Source organism: Ruditapes philippinarum, unplaced genomic scaffold (assembly GCF_026571515.1).
Source record: "Ruditapes philippinarum isolate M1 unplaced genomic scaffold, ASM2657151v2 ctg445_1_1_1_1, whole genome shotgun sequence".
In the NCBI taxonomy this organism is placed as follows: Eukaryota; Metazoa; Mollusca; class Bivalvia; order Venerida; family Veneridae; genus Ruditapes; species Ruditapes philippinarum.
Window position 1 is genome coordinate 187,905 of NW_026856225.1, and position 19,867 is coordinate 207,771.

General features: G+C 30.6%; 1 protein-coding gene across 2 annotated transcripts; it reads left to right on the top strand.

Annotated features, from left to right (window-relative positions):
- The first annotated feature begins 2,072 nt into the window (after window positions 1-2,072).
- Window positions 2,073-18,988, top strand: LOC132745855 (protein transport protein Sec23A-like). Of its 2 annotated transcripts, XM_060734853.1 has the most exons (20): window positions 2,073-2,295; window positions 2,603-2,660; window positions 3,203-3,289; window positions 3,814-3,891; window positions 4,939-5,097; window positions 7,356-7,435; window positions 8,106-8,250; window positions 8,487-8,645; window positions 8,919-9,034; window positions 9,241-9,364; window positions 9,752-9,922; window positions 10,231-10,337; window positions 10,663-10,816; window positions 11,421-11,572; window positions 11,860-11,947; window positions 12,604-12,690; window positions 12,975-13,130; window positions 13,528-13,593; window positions 14,178-14,189; window positions 16,864-18,988. In XM_060734853.1, exons 1-20 carry the CDS (start codon window positions 2,075-2,077, stop codon window positions 16,951-16,953), a joined length of 2,310 nt encoding a protein of 769 aa, XP_060590836.1. In that variant the 5' UTR covers window positions 2,073-2,074; the 3' UTR covers window positions 16,954-18,988. The 2 variants fall into 2 exon arrangements, with proteins under 2 accessions (XP_060590836.1, XP_060590837.1); XM_060734854.1 differs by lacking the exon at window positions 14,178-14,189.
- Window positions 18,989-19,867: the final 879 nt, after the last annotated feature.

Here is a 19,867-nt window from a genome sequence, read left to right on the forward strand (position 1 = left end):
ATGCTTAAAGAAAACAAAATACATGTATTTTGTGTGTTAAGTGTCAGACATCGCAGGTTGCAATTAACTGATTTGTATTTTACTGACTCGTTTTTCATCAAAACTAATCCAAGACTATTTTACCCTTAAAATTTCATACTAAATTTCGGTGAAATCATTATTTTATATTTATTGTTTTAAAAAAAAAACATATTTAACAGTGTTTAACATAGACAGACTGGTACGAAAATATTTGAGGGCGGAATAAAAGATAATATTAACATGCAATATCTGCAAGTTCAATGATTTAACAGTCAAATTTGAGAAAATATGGAGGAACTCGAATACTAATTATTTTGTGACAACACTTTAATTACCTCCATGAACAGCAATAATGCAATTATTCGTTAAAGAATTCATTTCCCCCGGGTGGGGAATCCTTCTAGACTGATTTACAGTTACAATTTTTAGTCATCATCGATCATTCTAAAAAAATACAACACAGTCTAGTTTGGTTAATAATGACGTCATAAACAGAATTGTGGGAAGGTTACGTGGCATCAAGAAGGCTACGTGTTTCAGCCCAAATTATCAAAATTATCGTAGTTGATTACACCTGATCAAAAATATCACTTAGAATTTGAGGTAAGCAATGTGTTTGGTATATGTGTATATTAACCGTTGAACTTGATTCCTTCAAAACCAGACATAATTTTGACAAAGATACATTTATCTTATTGAAATTGAGGGATTTCCCAAACTGTCAAACTGATAAAATTAAAAATATTGAATATTTTGCTGATTGAACATTTCAAATAAATAAAATGAAAATAGATTTATTTAACAATGTGAGGGGTAATAGGTAAGTCGGAATTATTTGATTATTTTAATTCTAAATTAATTATAAATTTTTTAAGATAAATAATGGGCTGGTTTTCACCCAAAGACATTTTCACCCTGACCAAACTAATCTCTTTATTTGTAATAAAAGTCATGTACTGACCATTGTGATCACTGTAATGCAACCAGGAAAAATATAAATGGCATTTGTTCAAGCGAGGGATTTTCTGCTTATTTTAAATAGCCGATATTCTGTTAATCCCAATTGAAAATAGAATTTTTCCCAATCCACAGAAAAAAAATTCCAAATTGAAAGTTAACAGATAAAAATATTGATAACATAATTCAATGAACTTTTTCAAAAAAATAAGGATCTCTTGTATGGTGATTAAATTTTGAAAGATGGCATTCTTATACAAGTGATTCTTGCATTCATGTTTAACACTGAAAATTTAAGTATAGCAATTGTTCTCAATTTTTTAACAATAACCTCGCTAATGATCTTGTGGGATTGGTCATGTTCCCAAAATCCTGGAAAAAAACCCTGTTCGCAGTTGAAACATTTGTTATTGCTGTACTATGTAAGAGCAGTTTACAAGATATACATGTTTAAATACCTTTGGAAGTGGCCCGTACTGCTAGCCAAAAGTTCTATTTCTATAAGAAAAAAAAACTAGAAAAGGTTGATCACTCTTTTGAGCAAAACACAAAATTCTGAATCTTAATGGTAAATTGAAAACTGCCTGCCTCCAAGTGAACCAAAATATTTCAATAAATCAACTTTGAGAAAAATGTACTACGATTTAAAGAATTGTCAAAATATTCACCATTCAAGTTATATGCTTTTAATGATCTGCGATAAGGGCTATTTTTGCATATTTTGACCATTGTTCACCAATTTTCGTAGATTTTAAGTGTCAATTCTAATTTGTAACTAAATTCTTTGTTCAATTCATGATAATATTTTACATTTTAATTCATTTTGAATTTTTTCATGAAAATAAACATGAATCTCGACGCATGCTGCTTTAAGGGTATGGGTCTTATTCTCAAATTAAATCGAAAATTAACCCGTTTTCATTGTTTGAACAGTGGTGCATCATGATTATATAATCTAAATTTTTATTTACAGTGTTTTAATTGTTTGTGTATTTTTTATGTGTTTATAAGTTGTAAATATATTTTAAATAGCGACAACAAACTAAATTTTAAACTAAATTTTAAGGGAACATTTATAATTTCAGCTAATTCAGCCATGGCAACATACCAGGAGTTTATACAACAGAATGAGGATAGAGATGGTGTGAGGTTTAGCTGGAATGTATGGCCATCAAGCCGTCTTGAGGCAACAAGGATGGTTGTTCCTCTTGGATCATTATATACCCCTATCAAAGAGAGGCCTGACTTGCCCCCTATACAATATGATCCAGTCATGTGTACAAGACCAACTTGTAGAGCTATATTAAATCCTTACTGGTGAGCGAATTACATTTTTGTATGGTAAACATATTTAAAAAAGTTAAACTTTAAAGCCATAAATATAAACTGTTCATATTGAAAGAAAAGTGTAGTTCAGTGTTATATTTTATTACAGAGCAAAACAAATAGAGATTTATTATATACACTTCTTCAAGTTCTTGTCTCAAATGATGTAATAATTGACGGTTTCTACTTATTGAATCCAATCACTACATAACATTTTGAACTTTGTAGTCTGTGAAAGCAGTTTGTTTTCAAATTTACTTGCAAGTTTTCTTTTAATTTATTTTTCCTTATATTTCAGCCAAGTTGATTACAGAGCTAAAATATGGTCCTGCAACTTTTGTTTCCAAAGGAATCCTGTAAGTCTAAATATTGCCATTTAATTTTTTGGTATTTCTTTATACTGTAGGAAGTCTTCTTTTCTCTAAAACAATGTAATTTAAGTACAGAAGATTTTTTCACTGTTCAAAATTTTCTCTTGATTTTATGGAGATGTAATAGATAAAACATATAGAACTATTTTTGTCCTTAAAGGCCAATTATTCCTCAGAATGCTTTTATTTTTATATCTTATAAGCTTTTACTTTTGGTTTTCTATTGTAGTTTCCAAAAAGTTACTCATTGGCAAATTACCCAGACCATCTTTTGCTTTAGTTATATTTTGGCAATTAGTACAGTTATAGTGATTTAGTAATTTGTATGGAAGTAAAAATACAACTATGTTTTCATTTTCATATTTTTTAATGAGAGTTGCACATGCATCACATGTTTTTGGTGCTAAGCATCTGACATGCTTAAAAATCATTATTTAAATGATATCAAACTTAAAAAAAAATGCCTTTAAAAATCTACTATGAATGTTGTTCATGTGTCGTATAAAAGATACTGTTTTTTGTTTTAGTTCCCTCCTCAGTATGCAGCAATAACAGAACAACATCAACCGGCCGAGATCATACCACAGTTCTCTACTATAGAATACACTATCACTGTAAGTTATTCTTACAGCGTCTAACGTTTTCACATAGTTATTTTCAGAGTAAATTTATATACTCATGCAGGATTTTACTTTAGCATTATTGTATTACAAAATTGTATGATGTGTTAAAGAAAGAAATACCATTAAATTGTTCCATTGCATGAATCAAGTCAACTAATAGATGAATTCTCACCAAACTTAAGAATAATAAACATGTATAGTATTATGTCCTCTTTCCAATCCACGCATGTTTATTTAAGGGGCTGCTAGGGTGGATAACTGTCAGCTAGCACCTAAAACAATCGTTTGAAACAGTAGATGTATCATTACCAAACAACTTATGTGTTGCTTTGAACGGCCATCAGAGCTAAACATATATAAAGTTTAAACAGCCTAATATTTGAAATGAATAGTTTTATTTTTGTGAGCACTCCTTCTGATTTATAATTTGTAATTTGATTTTTTTTGTTCCAAGTGTTATATTCACAGAACAATCGCATTATTTATAAGTTATACATTATTATGATTTGTTATAGAGAGCAACATGTGCACCACCAGTCTACCTGATTGTATTAGATACCTGTATGGAAGATGATGATCTACAGGCTGTCAAGGTATATTCTACAGAGATTATATGAGCCGCGTCACGACAAAACCAACATTGTGCGTTTGCGACCAGCATGGATCCAGACCAGCCTGCGCATCCGCGCAGTCTGATCAGGATCCATGCTGTTCGCTATCAGTTTCTCTACTTGTAATAGGGTTGATAAGCGACCATGCTGGTCGCAGATGCATTACGTTGGTTTTGTTATGACACAGCTCATATTTTAGTAATTTACTATATCTGTATTAGGGTTACAGATACTCAAGTATACAGGGTTTTTATCATTTAAAAAAGTTGTGTCATTCCTTTAAGTTGGAGGGTAAATAAGTACTTACCTAAAATGTTGGTGGAAGTAATTATTGTAGCTGGGTGTCTCAACACACTTTTCAGGAGAATTTACCTATGTACCAGGTCATATTAAAACTCTTGAAAGACTTGCATTGAGAAATTGGTTTAATTGAGTAAGTGTGCTTAATAATTGTCAGTACTCAGTCCAAATTCTTTATTCAAGCTTGAGATTATTTTCTGTTTTAAATGCTGTGAATTTATGTTTAATATGGTTGACGTTTTATTTCTGCATCAAGATGTTGGGCATTCTACATCATTTAAGATCAATATTAGAATTCAGTGAATACCACAGGACAAACAAAACTCATTTCTCTTCTTCATTATACATGTATATATTCCATCTGGTAAGGCAGAACAGTTGTTGATGCACCTTAAAGACATTTTATCACTTTTCCCTCTTGGCTGTTTGAATCACTCAAGAAGACATTAACTTCTTCTTTGTTTGGAAGCCTTATACCTAACTTTATTAGGTCATTGATTCTGGATGTGTCTGAAATGCACAAGGGCTGTATGAGTTAACCCAATCATCTATTTGAAAAATCAGTTTTTGATAGTGGAAATTCACTGTATGATTTCTTACTTTAACTGCATTTTATTTAAGTATTTTACATAATAATCCATAGCACAAGCAAATAGTCTTGTTTATAATTGATATTACAAAGGTTTTTTTAAAAACTTGAGATTTTATTCATGAACCAAATATTTACAGGAGTCACTTCAGATGTCTCTTAGTTTGCTACCCCCAAATGCTCTAATTGGGCTCATTACCTATGGTAAAATGGTTCAACTGCATGAACTTGGCTGTGAGGGATGTTCAAAAAGTTATGTGTTCAGAGGAACTAAAGATCTAACAGCAAAACAAATACAGGTAACCCTTTTAGATGTTAATGTTAAGATACTGATGTTAAAACCCCAGTCATTGGCTGATTATTTTATGTTACTTGTACAAATATGTCATACATGTGACATCCCGATGGGATTTAAAAAAATCCCGATATTTCAACACTGATCCCGATTCCCGATATAACAGCTTGAATTCCCGATATTTAAAAAAAAAATCAACATAAAAAAAAATCAAACACAGCACCTGTATCTAAAATGTAAACCGTGCCTCCGGGCATTGATTGTTATCTGTCCATATCCTAAATTATAGCGGATTAAAGGTTGAGTCGCTAATTGACAGCAAGGTGACGTAATAAACAGTTCCAATACCCAAAGTTATTCTCACGTGTTTAACTTATCACGTGTCGTGTGTCAGTCAATTGACCTCTTTTTAGGTATTACACGCTACGTCATCAACACTACCCTGTAAATTTACATGTATGAATTCGGCTCAACCTTTGATTTTCTTTGATTAGTGCCGCACTGATAAAGATAAAAGGTGAGCAGAATCATTTAAAGGGGATCATTCAAAACCTGTTTCAGATGTCTAATTAACCTATTTTTAGTGAGTGGGTAATTTTTTGTTTTGTTTAGGAATTACACAATCATCGAGGCAAAAAGGTGGATTTAATTAACGGAATGATTCTTGCATTTATTTTGAGTCTTCTACTTATGTTACGTTATTTACATTATTTTTGACTTGACTTGTTATTTAACTGTCATAGTCTTATGTTCATGAATAGTTGTTGCACGTTTTCAAATAGCTTGTGTTTAATTATTGAATGACTGAAAAGACATATAATTCTTCAAACTGAAAATAATGAAATGTGAAAGTGTCACTGTTTTAGAAATAGCCTGTATGACTACACTTATTTATTTATCTATTTATTTATTTTTTTGGTGAAATAAATTAATATTGATCAACAAAAAAATCATAAAAAAGTATAATCATTTAAGGATATTGAGGGTAATATAGATTCTTTGAACCAAATGTGCCAAACACGCATTGAAATTCGAGTCGATAAAAAAATCCAGTTTTGAGCCTCAAAATCCAGCTGAAAATCCAGATTTGGCCCATTTCATTTGTCACATGTATGATATGTTGTTAAAATGTCTTTTTAATATGTTGAGCAAACTAAAAAAAAATTCAAAAATTATTAAAAGAAACTGTTCTAAAAGTTAGTGATCATGCTGGGATGAACAAAATTCTGAACAGGTTCTAAAATGCACAATTATATCTTTAAAAACGGTTAAAGATACAGTCAAACTTTGTTTGCTTGAACTCGGATCGGTCGAATACCTCCCTTGGTTCGAACTCATCGCCCAGTCCAGGCAAAATTCTATATAATATATATTGTTCTACCTCATATCCCTCGAACACCCTTCCATCGAACTCTCGAACCTGATCTCTGGTCCCTTCGGCAGAAATATAATGTAAATCACACCTTTTCGGTCGAACACAAATAGACAACAGAAGTTGTGGGTCGACATGTTCTAAATAATTGACAGTCGGTGACAAATGTTTTTAACACCTTGTGGTCGTGACAAAGGCAATTAAGGTTAATTGATACAAAATAAAAGGTGTTGTAACCAATTTGTTTGTTAGGATACAATTATCTATTTGCCGTCTTTAGTAACAATAAAAGGAAAATAACTCCTGAAATGCGCAAAAGTCAATAAATAAATGACGTTTACCCGGACAGCTTTAATTACAACCTTGATTAACATGAATTGTAACAGTGTAATCTAATTGAATGATACTTGTACATGTGTTTATTTTAGTAAATAACTACAAATAGATGTTGCTGTAAAATGTTGTTTTGTTTTAAATATTTTATTAATTCATTGTTTAAAGTAAAATTCATCCCATAATAAACATATAAATATATTTTGAATATTGTTCACTGTTTGGATAATGATAGCCCAATCGAACTCAACCAGTTACAATATGCAAATATAGATTAACACAGTGTTACATTAATACTGTTTTCAATAGGATAATAATTCTTATTATGACATATTCGACAAACGGATTTACTAACAAACAATTATATTGACGTATTTATCATTTGACCTATTTAAGCTGGAAAACCTTTAGGCCTATGTAATAATAGTTCAGTCTTGGTTGGCTCGAACTACCGATCTCTCAAACAAATTTGCACAGGCCCTCTGAGTTTGAGCGAATGAAGTTTGATTGTACATAATTTTGATTACAGCTTTTACATAATGTTTTTTATAATGTAGGACATGTTAGGTATTGGTAAAGGAGCAGCCCCAGCCCAAAACAGAAACCCACAACAACAGCAACAACTACCATCAAACAGGTAAATACAATAATTTGTTTATTTCATATTAAGAATTTATACGGCAAGCTTGAGGTAGGTCATGGTTGAACATAGTTGCTAACCTAAATATTTAAGACAGTTATGCAGTGGAACATCAGGCTTTTTTTCACCAGTAACGGGAGATGGCTAATTGAAGGTCATGATATGAAAATATGAGTGTCAGTTAAAAAAGAAAAAAAAAGAAATAAATAATAAATTAATAATAATAATAATAAAAATAATAATAAATGTAAAGAAAATTATACATCGACAATAATTATTATTATACTTAACATATTTGGAAACAGATATAATTATTTATAATACTAATAACAAATAATAATAATTATATTTATTAATAATATAGTAATTTCTTAGAAAACCCTCTGGCAATTAGGTGAACAATAAAACAATAACCCTCTGGCAGCGAAAGGGTTAAGAAAGTTATACAGTGGAACATCAGGCTTTTCTTCACCAGTAACGGGAGATGGCTAATTGAAGGTCATGATATGAAAATATGAGTGTCAGTTAAAAAAGAAAGAAGTATGACCATTTGAGAAATAATCTAAAGCAATTAATGCCAGATTATTATTTTATAATGAAACCTGTTTTTAGTTGATTTAAATGCTTGATTTCTTTTTATATTCATTGATTGAATTGTTCCTTCCAGATTTTTACAGCCAGTTCACAAGTGTGACTTCAGCTTGACAGACCTACTAGGAGAATTACAGCGTGACCCATGGCCTGTGGCTCAAGGCAAGAGACCACTGAGGTCTACAGGGGTGGCTCTCTCTATTGCTGTAGGGCTGCTTGAGGTAGGGACTTGCTGTGTGCTAATAATGCATCTATATCATTATTTTAAACAAGAAAATGATCAATCACTGTTTATTTATAGAGATTTTTTAATTAAATTTAGAAATGGCACACATTTAGTCATATCTTCAGAATCTTGTTTTCACATCCAAACAATATTGTATACAGGTATTGCTTTTGATAAGAAAAGATTTATATTTAATTCTTGTTTGTAATTTGAGTTAACTTCATATTTTAGTGCACATTTCCAAATACTGGAGCAAGAATAATGTTGTTTATGGGCGGAGCCTGTACTCAGGGTCCCGGTATGGTGGTAGGAGAGGAGCTAAAATTCCCAATCAGATCTCACCATGACATTGAGAAGGACAATTGCAAATACATGAAGAAAGGCATGAAGGTGAGTGTTTGAACACAGAATATTTCTTACATCATTTGACATTGTGATTTTTGATAAAAAGAAATTCAATCTAAGAGTAAATGAAAAAAAAAATCGGGATGTTCTTGAAGTATTTTTTAACCCCAGAAGTTTTATTGATTAAGATAATTCATAGAAAAGTATGTGTGTTTTTACTGAATGTTTATTTGATTTATAATGATACACATATATAATTATATAAGTGATTATATGTAAAATGCCATTAACATTTAATTGTACATGTATAATTGACAGCATTATGAAGGTTTGGCTAATAGGGCAGCTAGTAATGGTCATGTGATTGATATATTCTCCTGCGCCCTCGATCAGACCGGTCTACATGAGATGAAATTCTGCTCCAGATATACTGGGTAAGTGTTTACATATACTCAATTCTTGCCAAATTCCAGTATCCCTGGTAATATTTCACTTAAAGAGTCAATACTGTTTAACATTATAAGTTAATATAAGATTTTATGGAATAGTGCTTTGTAAGATTTTAATGCTTAAAGAGTTGAAAGAGTTTGAAATATTTTTCTTTTCTGGTAATGCATGTTTTCTTTTGAATCTATTATAGTGGTCACATGGTGATGGGTGACTCCTTCAACACATCACTGTTCAAACAAACTTTCCAAAGAGTGTTTTCAAAAGATGCAAAATCGGAGTTTAAAATGGCATTTGGAGCTACTGTAGAAGTGAAGGTATTTTGAAATTGTTTTTCCTTCTTCCTTTATTTTCATTTGTTTTTGTATCTCCCTTTCACAACAAATCATTTTCTGAAAATAAAGCAATTTAATTTCATTCTATCAAAGAAATTCGGATACAGATTTCAGGGGTTTTACTTACATTACATGTGAAGTTTGAAAATATCTATTTAATCGATGATCAGAAAATGATACCATGTATAAAATGTTTAAAATTTGTTAATAGGATTGGAATGAAATATCTTTAATAGATTCCATGGCTTCATTTATGTTCAATCAGTGATATGTAGCACAAAATGGACTGCTGTTTACGATAGTTAAACTAGGGGTTTAATCGTTTTGTAACTTAAATTTGTAGGAAAGGTATATTTTAACTTTTTCCAGACGTCTCGAGAGTTGAAGGTATCAGGGGCAGTTGGACCTTGTGTATCTCTTGGTGTGAAGAGTTCCTCAGTGTCGGATACAGAAATGGGACTTGGTGGAACATGTCAGTGGAAGATGTGTGGATTATACCCTAACTCAACTTTAGCTTTCTTCTTTGAAGTTGTTAACCAGGTATTTCAGTTATTTGTTCAATCACTATATAAAATTTTTAAAAAAGGGAAATGCGAAAGATATTTAAATGTAAGGATAATTATGCCACTGGTTTACAGTTCTAAAAGAAAGAAGATAATTCTGGTGAAAAGCAAAACTTGTGTTAATATGGAAACAAAAGAGATATTGAGCTTTTGTTTATAAAACTGGAGTTTGGGATGGAGATTGTAGTCTGCCTTATATTTTACTTTTGGTTATATGAAATGGCATATTTACTATTGAAAGTTTTCAGTCAACATTTGTCTACATTGTATATGTAAATGTTTCAGCACAATGCACCAATACCTCAAGGAGGGAGAGGATATATACAATATATAACACAGTATCAACACTCTAGTGGTCAAAGACGTGTCAGAGTTACAACAGTAGCAAGAAAGTAAGCACATATACCAGCACTTGTACAAGATTTACTATTATAGCACAGAATGTAAAACTTTATTTTTTAGTTATACTTGTACAATAATAAGAGTTCAATTTTAAATACTGCTGCAACTCGATTGAATTTTATGAAAGTATCTGGATACATAATTAAATTGATTTTTTAATAAATATTGATTATCTAATAAAGAGAAGTGGAGCAAAATATGAAAAAAAGGAAATGTTAAGTTGACATGTTTCTTTTGTTTGAAACAATGTCGATAAATCTTGACATATCAATTTGTAACAAAGTGTTTTATATAGATCTAACATGTATGTTTTAGTTGGGCAGACGCTGTTTCAAACATACAGCATATCTCTGCTGGTTTTGATCAGGAAGCTGCCGCTGTTCTTATGGCAAGAACTGCCGTGTTTAGAGCAGAAACAGATGACGGGCCTGATGTTTTAAGATGGCTTGATAGAATGTTGATTCGTCTTGTAAGTTTTTACTTCTTTTTATTACTCCTCATATACTTGACCATTTCATATTTATGAAAATTATTTGTTGCCTTGCATTATAAAGTATTCGTAAAAATTGTTGTATCTGTCATAGTAAGCTATGTGTCTGGAATAAATTTCTTCAATAAAAGTTTTGTGGTGAAATTGATAGTTTAATCAATGAGTGTCCTACACTTGTAGCTGATTTACTCCCCCTCACCTCCCACCCCCCTTGACATGATGTTAAATGAGTTTTCATTGCCAATTAGTTAAAGTTTTGAACTAGATACCTCTCACTTTCTGAATAAACTCTTAAACAGGCAAATTGTATCATTCAAAGTTTAGAAGAAAACTGTCTTCCTTAAAGAAGAATACTTGTTCTAATTAAGTGCAATGTCTTGCTTAAAGAAGAGTTTTTGTTCTAATCAAGTGCCAATCTGTGTCTACCTTTAAAAGTTGTGGAATGATGATGATTAATATGCTAATCCAGTAGCACTCAAATATATTAAAATTGATAATAAGTATATATTTGATGTTCAGTTGTATATATTTGATGTTAAATTTTATATATTTAAAGTGTATATATTTGTTGTTGTATTTTCAGTGTCAGAAGTTTGGAGATTATCATAGAGATGATCCGAACTCATTTAGATTCTCGGAAAACTTCTCTCTATACCCACAATTTATGTTTCATTTACGACGGTCACAGTTTCTTCAAGTTTTTAACAATAGTCCAGATGAAACTTCATATTATAGGTATATGCTATAACAATTCATAACATAAAAAGCAGTTATAAGATATTAAGTTGGAATGTTGTTTCTCTAAGAAATATTTTTATTAGATGTTGTTTCAAACTTTGGAAGTATTATTTGCATGACAAAATATTTTAAAGCACTACTTTGTAACTGAATGTAACACAGTTACGCTAATCTACATGTATCGGCCTTGTACTTATTAATTTAAAGGAGATTATTTGATTTATTTAACCTTTTAATTAGTATAATTTATATTTTTAAACAATAAGTTAATTTTATTATTTCAGGCACATGTTGAATATAGAGGACCTTACACAAAGTTTAATTATGATACAGCCTATATTGTATGCATACTCATTTAGTGGCACTCCTGAGGTAAGGATATCTTTTATCTTACATTACCATTTTAACCCTTATCATTATTTTAATGGACTTTTCCAGTTTACATTATGGAACTGCTAATTATCTATTTAAAGGCTTATCATGAAGAAAAAATAAATCAGCCATCAGTGTAAAGCATCATCTGACAGGCTCAATATTAGTGACAAAGGCTAGTCATGCACCCTGTCAAAAGCCTTTACAAAGGAAAATATATTACTCGACAGTATAATTACTTTCTTTGAAAAAAGATCAAGTTTAGTTCATGAATCTGCAGCAGTGGTGTATAAAGATAGTACATGTATAACTATTTCTAATAAAATTTAACAGAACGAACAAACAATATGATATGTATTAAATGTAAGTACTTATGTTGATTGTCTGCATATATTCCTGTCTTTGTGTAAACTGTTAACCTTTAACCTGTAAGCAGTGACAGAAAATAACTATGTGACCAGTGCAGACCAAGATAAATATGCATATCTTGCCAGCACATCTGTGCAGGATGGTCTTTACTGTTTGCCATTCAGTCTTTACATATTTTGACATTTTCCCTTAAAATGATGAATGGTTTTGTCCAGATAGATAGTCAAGTCCATTTACGGAATTCTAGCATGTAGAGGGTTAACAAGTCGGTTTATTTTCTATTTCAGCCTGTTTTATTAGACACAAGTAGTATACAACCTGACAGAATTCTGTTGATGGACACTTTCTTCCAGATTGTTATATATCATGGAGAGGTAGGTCCCAATAATATATTGTTATTGATAAGGGATGTAGATTTATTTTTATATGGAAGTTTAGCATGAATGATACAGTACTGATGTAATAAAAGAATCTATAAACATTGTTGATAGTAAAATAGTTTTCTGTATAGTAATATTCCAACATTTGCATGTTAATTGTATTAAGTTTGAGTATACATGAATTTTTGTTAAATTGATCATTATGACTTGTAGTATATATTTACATGTACTAGTCTATTTTGACTTTTATTATAATGAATGTTATTTTTATTACATAGACAATAAGTCAGTGGCGTGCCCAGAAGTATCAGGAACTACCGGAGTATGAGAACTTTAAACAGTTACTGCAAGCACCTGTAGATGATGCTCAGGAAATCCTGCAGACCAGGTTTCCTATGCCAAGATATATTGACACAGAGGCTGGTGGCTCACAGGTAAACTACATATGTTTATATGTCAAACAAATGACTGAGATAAGAAATTGAAATAAGTTAAAAGATTTATATAGAAATTTTATATTTATTACCAGATGGCATTTTATTGTTTTGATCAATAAAATATTGTAAGAAACTCCTGGCTTTTATCTTGTTGGTTTGCTTACAAATGTTCTTATGCCATGTCAACTGATACATAATGTGTCTTTGATATTCAGAGAAATAGGCAATTCTTTATCAAAACTGCCAAAAAAGTCATAACTATTTCTTTTATATTTGTTGGAAAAGAAAGTGTACTTTTCTCCTTTTGATTAATACAGATAAAGGGAAGTTAATATTATTCTAGCATTAGTACTTTCATGTAGTAAGTCCTTACTTTTATTTCTGTTTTTTACAGGCGAGATTTTTGTTGTCCAGAGTGAATCCAACACAGACCCATAATAACATGTATGCATATGGAGCTGTAAGTAGTCACTTTCTATATTGCTGTTCTTCACCTCATATTACATATAGTACCATTGATAAGTCAAACCTGCAATGATAGTCACCCAGTTTTATTTAATTGTATATTTTACACGGAATGACTTTTTTAGTTTTTTCTGTATAACACTTATATCAGTTGACATAAAATGGCTACTTTTACAGCTAAAATATTCGGTCTGTCTCTGGTTCCCTCTTTAAGATAACAAAAAAATAAACTACTGAAAAAAGGTAAAATTGTAGCCTTTATTAATTTTAGATTAATAAAAGAATGCAAATTTTTATATATTTTATTTGACTGCCAACTGTGTTTCAGTCAGGGGCAAGCATTACACTTGGTAGGAAACCAGAAATGTACCTTTTTTGGCTTAAAGAAATCATACACCTGTGTTGCTAAGCAACCATTAAACTGACAATTGTTGCCATATTTGTATAATATACTCACACCTAAACCCATATATCTAATTGTAATCTAATGCTTATCCATGCAGATTGATTTTGTATTTGAGCTATTATAATAACTTATATAAATTAATTGATGGATCATTTTATTTATGCATATTTTAGGGAGGAACAGGGGTTAGTATTAATTATTGTATTGTTGTGATGGGTCACATTGTAACAAATTTCTTCACTTAGACTTATATATGACTCTTTATTTTAGTTCTACTTTATCTATAAGTAAATAAAACTCATTATTTTACACTATATAAGATCTTTTGATTAATGTCACTTTTTGCACACAAAAATTAGCACATTTAATTATAGTCATTATCTGTCTACCTACATACACATTAACATTATCTTAGACTCTAATCTAATTTCATGCCTTTATTTTCTTCACAGTCATTTCATTTTGTCACAAATAATAATGTTAGAGATATTAGAATATAGTTATATAATTATCTAATGGTTAGAGCAGCAACTGTTTTACAATGTTAGAATTTATGTCAGGTTTCTTTGGTACTAGTCAAATCGCATTCCATAACTGTGTACTAAATTCAAGTACATGTGTATATAGAGGATATTTGTTTAGTTCAGTGTAAGATCGGAATATATTTCACCGAGTGAGCACCAAAAGGTATATTTCACGAGTGGCGCAGCCACGAGTGAAATATGAACTTTTGGTGTTCACGAGGTGAAATATATTTCGATCTTACATTAAACTAAACAAATTTTCTTTTTATTATTTGCAAAGAAACGTTTAAAAAGACATTTTAACCTAGTACTAGTTGAAAAGGGCGCCAAATAATAATACAACCTGACGTCATTTACGACGTCACGTCATTAAGTTGGTTTCCAGTACTGTGAACGCTTGTATTTCACTGAAACAACGTAACGGGCTCAAATATTCAAAACAGTGAAATTATCAGTTTTTATTTCACTGATATATTTCTATAAACCACCGAAAAGCATGTAATAAATATATTGTACTTAAGTGCAAAAATACTGACTGAACAAATATTCTAAAATTCAATGATTTTTTAAATGAATTTATTAAACTTACTTCAAACCATCTTTTTCATATACTTACTGCTGCAAATAAACACAATCTTTAAATATATCTTTGCTTTGTTGCATAAATATTCTTCTAATGATAAAGTTCAACTAAACAAAAAAGATAAAATTCATGACCAATTAGAGCAGCCTGACTTGGGAAAAGTTAGATTATTTTACCTCAGATAGACCAAGAATAATTACTACCTCATATAATTTCAATACCTTGCTTTTAATTTCTTCTCCATTCTTTTTCTCCTCTTTTTTTTTTTTTTTTTTTTTTTTTTTTTTTTTTAATTGCATATTTACTTTACAAGAGATAATCAAATATAAATGAACTGACCTGCTAATGAGGTATCTATGTTTATATTGAGATATTATTTACCTGTTATCAGATACCAATGTCAGGGGGTACAGGGGGCTCTCAGGTATTGTATATGACCATTCTATTTTTATATCCTGGCATTTTTGGTTTGGTGGCAGAAATCGTTATTTTTCAAAACAGGATTCATTACCTTTGCCTTTAGTTCAACTGCTGTATTCATTGGTTTAGTATAAGAAAATTGTAAATGTTTAATGAAAACCATTTAGTTCATGTATAGAATCAAGGTGTAGGGTACAAAATTAATAAACATTATTTTGATATGTTGGTCAGATGTTTGTTTTTAATTTTGAGAACAGGTAAAAAACTACCAACTATTTTACTATTCTTAATAATATATATACATGTACACAAATGTACATGTATTAATATGGCTGATCTGAAAAGCTTAGCTCTAGCAAGCTTTTAAAAAAAAACTGGAAAGATGTAAATATGATCCCTATAGTGGTGAAAGTTGTGGTAAAACCTGATTATAAAATAGTGATAGACTGTGTAAAGATATTAATTTAACTTGTCAAATTGGTCTTGCATGCTTTTATGGTTTTACCCCATTACCTGGTAGCTATATAAACATATTGAAGTAGAATGGGGTTGGTCAGTATTTAAGAGAACACTTCTTTTACTGCATTTGTAAACATTCAAGGGATTTAGAACTGTATATGGCAATTTTATTTCTGTAAGTTTTCAGGTTATTAAGGAAATACACATGCATGAATTAAAACATAGGGTAGTTTAGAACTATATACATTTAGTTATAGGTAATAAAAGAACCGTGAATATATTTCAAGGGTATTGGAAATATATTTTTAAACAATATTAAAGAGATATAAACTTTGAGTGTTTGGGATATGACTTTTAGATAGTAATTCATTATTTAAGCTTGTTGGTGGTCTGTACACGCTGATATATGTCTGTTCATCTAATTTAACTTTAATTATTAAAGATATATTATCATGTTCTCTGTTAGGGGCTTGCATCTTGCATGGCCATAAGTTGTTTACTGTCTATTTCTGATGCTTCTTTATAAATGATTTATAGAATCTTATGGAGATAAAAAAAAAGAGAACTATTTTACAATTTCATAGTAAGAGAATGCTGATAAAACTTGCTTGGATGTATATTTTAGCTGAGTATTATGTTAATCATTGTACATGTATAGAAGGATGCAACCAATTATAACAAAATAAATTAGCTTTTAACATAATTAATTGAATTTGGCATTGAAGCGTGACCGGTAAAATACATGGAATGGTAAAGACTAACTTCCTTGCTGATATGGTATTTAATAATCTAAAGCTAGAACAGTTATTTTTTTGTTGATTATGGGTACTATGTCATTGTCTAAGTTATAATATTTCTTTATTGTTATTTCAGGATGCAAGCGCAGCTGTACTCACAGATGATGTCAGTCTACAAGTATTTATGGAACACTTGAAGAAGCTTGCTGTATCGAGTTCGTCTTGAAGGTCCCAACATCATGTGACCTCTGATGTCATACATGCAGACAATGAGGCGGAGGACAATGACGCTATCACTATCATGTGATACAGCCGCCATGTGACTTTATTGTTTGCTCTCTTGTTTTTTTATTTCTGACAGTTTTAATTGTATCTAAGAGTGATGATAAAACCATTATATCGTCACAAGAATAGTGTGTTATGTTTTAATACAAATAGTTCAAATGCTGATATTATTTCATATATTGATAAAATTATCAATAAGATAATATATGTAAATTTTGGTAAATCGTTTGTCTTGTTGAAGTCTTTGGAGGAATCAAATACATGTACATGTATATGACATGTGGTAGATAATATAGAGTTGTTTCCCCTTTTATATAGCAATGATTAAAGAATCATATAGAAATGTTCAGATTTCATTATTATAATAATTTACCGAAATGTACACAGTTTATTCTGAAGTATTAATCTGAAAAAGTAAATAAAAAATTAATTTCAATTTCCTAAACATTATATAAAGGTTTTAGATATTGTTTAAATTAAGGAAAGATGGTTTACAGAAAATGTATCACATACTCAATAGAGCAGTTTTATTTTTCTGGTAACTTAAACATTGCATAACATTGATTAAAAGACAACTGTTTTCTTGGAAAATTTAATTTATGGTTAATTTTTCTATTTTCTTACTGAAGTTAACATAACAAAATTGAATGGATTTTCAGATAACAATGTATATAGTTATGCTAATGTAAATGAAAGTAAAGTAGGGATTTTTTCATCTCTAAGAAGCCTAATTAAAAACTTTTATTAACTATACATCTTATCATTCAAGTTATGTAAATTTTCTGTTTCAATTTTTCTTGGAATGACATCGAGGCCATATGATGGCAAAATTTGGTTAAAAATTAAATGTTTTGTTTTATAAACTTAATATTCTATGCATGTTTTGATACAGTATATCTTTATGCATGTTCATTCAACATTATATGACATATTTCCCTTTGATAATTACCATTACCTATACATGTGGTTGACTGTAGTTTGACCGAGCAGAGATGTTATTTAACTTATTTCTGAGTCTCAGATCTTGGGATTTTCATTGGTCAGTGTACATTCTGTTTTAGATTATGACCAATCAGACACCAGAGATCTCAGTGAGCAAATAAGATTTCTTTATAACCTGGGGAACATGAAAGTAAAATTCTTGGATCTTGCATAAATACTACCTGAAGGGCAGTTAATCCTAAACTTAATGTTTAATGTATTCTTATTGAGAAGGTATAAAAAAAAACATTAGAAGCAAATGTGCCATATGACATTTTCTGGAAGTAATTAAAAATACTGAGGAATATGTGACTGTCAGACTGTCATTACAATTTAGTTGGCAATTACGTGTAAATTTTAGCATTCATTGCGATTCAGCTAAGTTTGAAATGTTTTATAATTTTCTGATCATTCATTTTATATATAAGAATGTTGAATGGACATGTATTGATTACATTTTACCACTTATGGTTTCTGTAAATTTTTATTTTTCAAAATGTTAAATTACATAATATATACTCATTCACTAAAACTTAAGTGCTACCCTTTGTTAAACAGTGGAACTGAACTAGTTTTCAAAATCACTTTTGTTGATGTTATATAAAATGAATTTGTCATTTCAAATACTTAAAACTATTTGTTGTAATTCATTGTTTGATAATTTGTGCAACCATTTCATCATAATCTACAAAATAAAGAACAAAATTGTGCTATGTGAATTTCAGTGTAAAAGTGGTAAAAAGGCAAGAATTCACATCTGTACTGAGCTGTTTATGATTGACGGAAATCACTGTACTATTTCTATGTATTTATCGATGACTCATGGAACTTTATTTCTTGTTAAAGACCACGCTGATCATTCTGATTTCATTTCATTTTTTAGCTTTCAAGATGCTTGACTTATATATGCAAGGATTCTCTGCTATATAAATATTAACTTAAATCATTCTTTTAAATAAATTAATTTCTGGCATTAAAATTGATTTTAAATTCAAGTTTGTTAGTGTTTTATTTTCTCCTGTGGCTTACAATTGTGTCCATTTTAAGCTGGTTAAATGAGCCGCGTCATGACAAAACCAACATATTGCGTTTGCGACCAGCATGGATCCAGACCAGCCTGCGCAGTCTGATCAGGATCCATGCTGATCGCTATCAGTTTCTCTACTTGTAATAGAGATGGTAAGTGAACAGCATGGATCCTTATCAGACTGCGCAGGCTGGTCTGGATCCATGCTGGTCAACAAACGCACTATGTTGGTTTTGTCATGACGCGGCTCAAATCTTCTTGTTAAATTCTCATTCAGTTTGCCAATTTTTATTGAAGTTGTTGTCATCCACAAATTAAAAAAACTAAAAATTATAATGGATTATTCAGAAGAAAATAGATTCTGAGAAGTGAAATGTTGCTATCTAGCTTTCACTGGTGATGGAATACTCATTACTAATTCTATTAACAGCTATAGGGGCATCCATGTTGAAGTGTCGACCTTCAATGTGAGAATTCATTTAGTTGATCTAGGAAGATCATTATAGATGGTATGATTGGTTGACCTGTCTTGGATGTGGTCCTCCCCAGAAAAACACCAAAGGTCTCAACTCTATAGGTTATTCTGGCTCTATGTATAAACAACCAGAAACAAAAACGTCTTCCTTGTTCATTTTGGTGCTTATAAAATCTGAACATAGGTTTGAGCTTGTGGTCTTGAGTTTTTGCTACCAATTATAAAGTAAGTCGTGTTTCAACATTACTGGGTATGATGTCATGTTAATGTTTCTACAGCACATTACTTCTGGGAAGCAGCATTATAAGAGTGGTCACTACAACAAGCAGGAAAAGTTGCATAGATATCTGATTTTGTCAATCTAACGCTCCT

Coding starts and splice junctions, on each gene's coding strand:
- LOC132745855 (XM_060734853.1), top strand. CDS start 2,075: ATGGCAACATACCAGGAGTTTATACAACAGAATGAGGATAGAGATGGT. Junction 2,296..2,602: donor GCTATATTAAATCCTTACTG/GTGAGCGAATTA, acceptor CTTATATTTCAG/CCAAGTTGATTACAGAGCTA. Junction 11,573..11,859: donor GATGAAACTTCATATTATAG/GTATATGCTATA, acceptor TTATTATTTCAG/GCACATGTTGAATATAGAGG.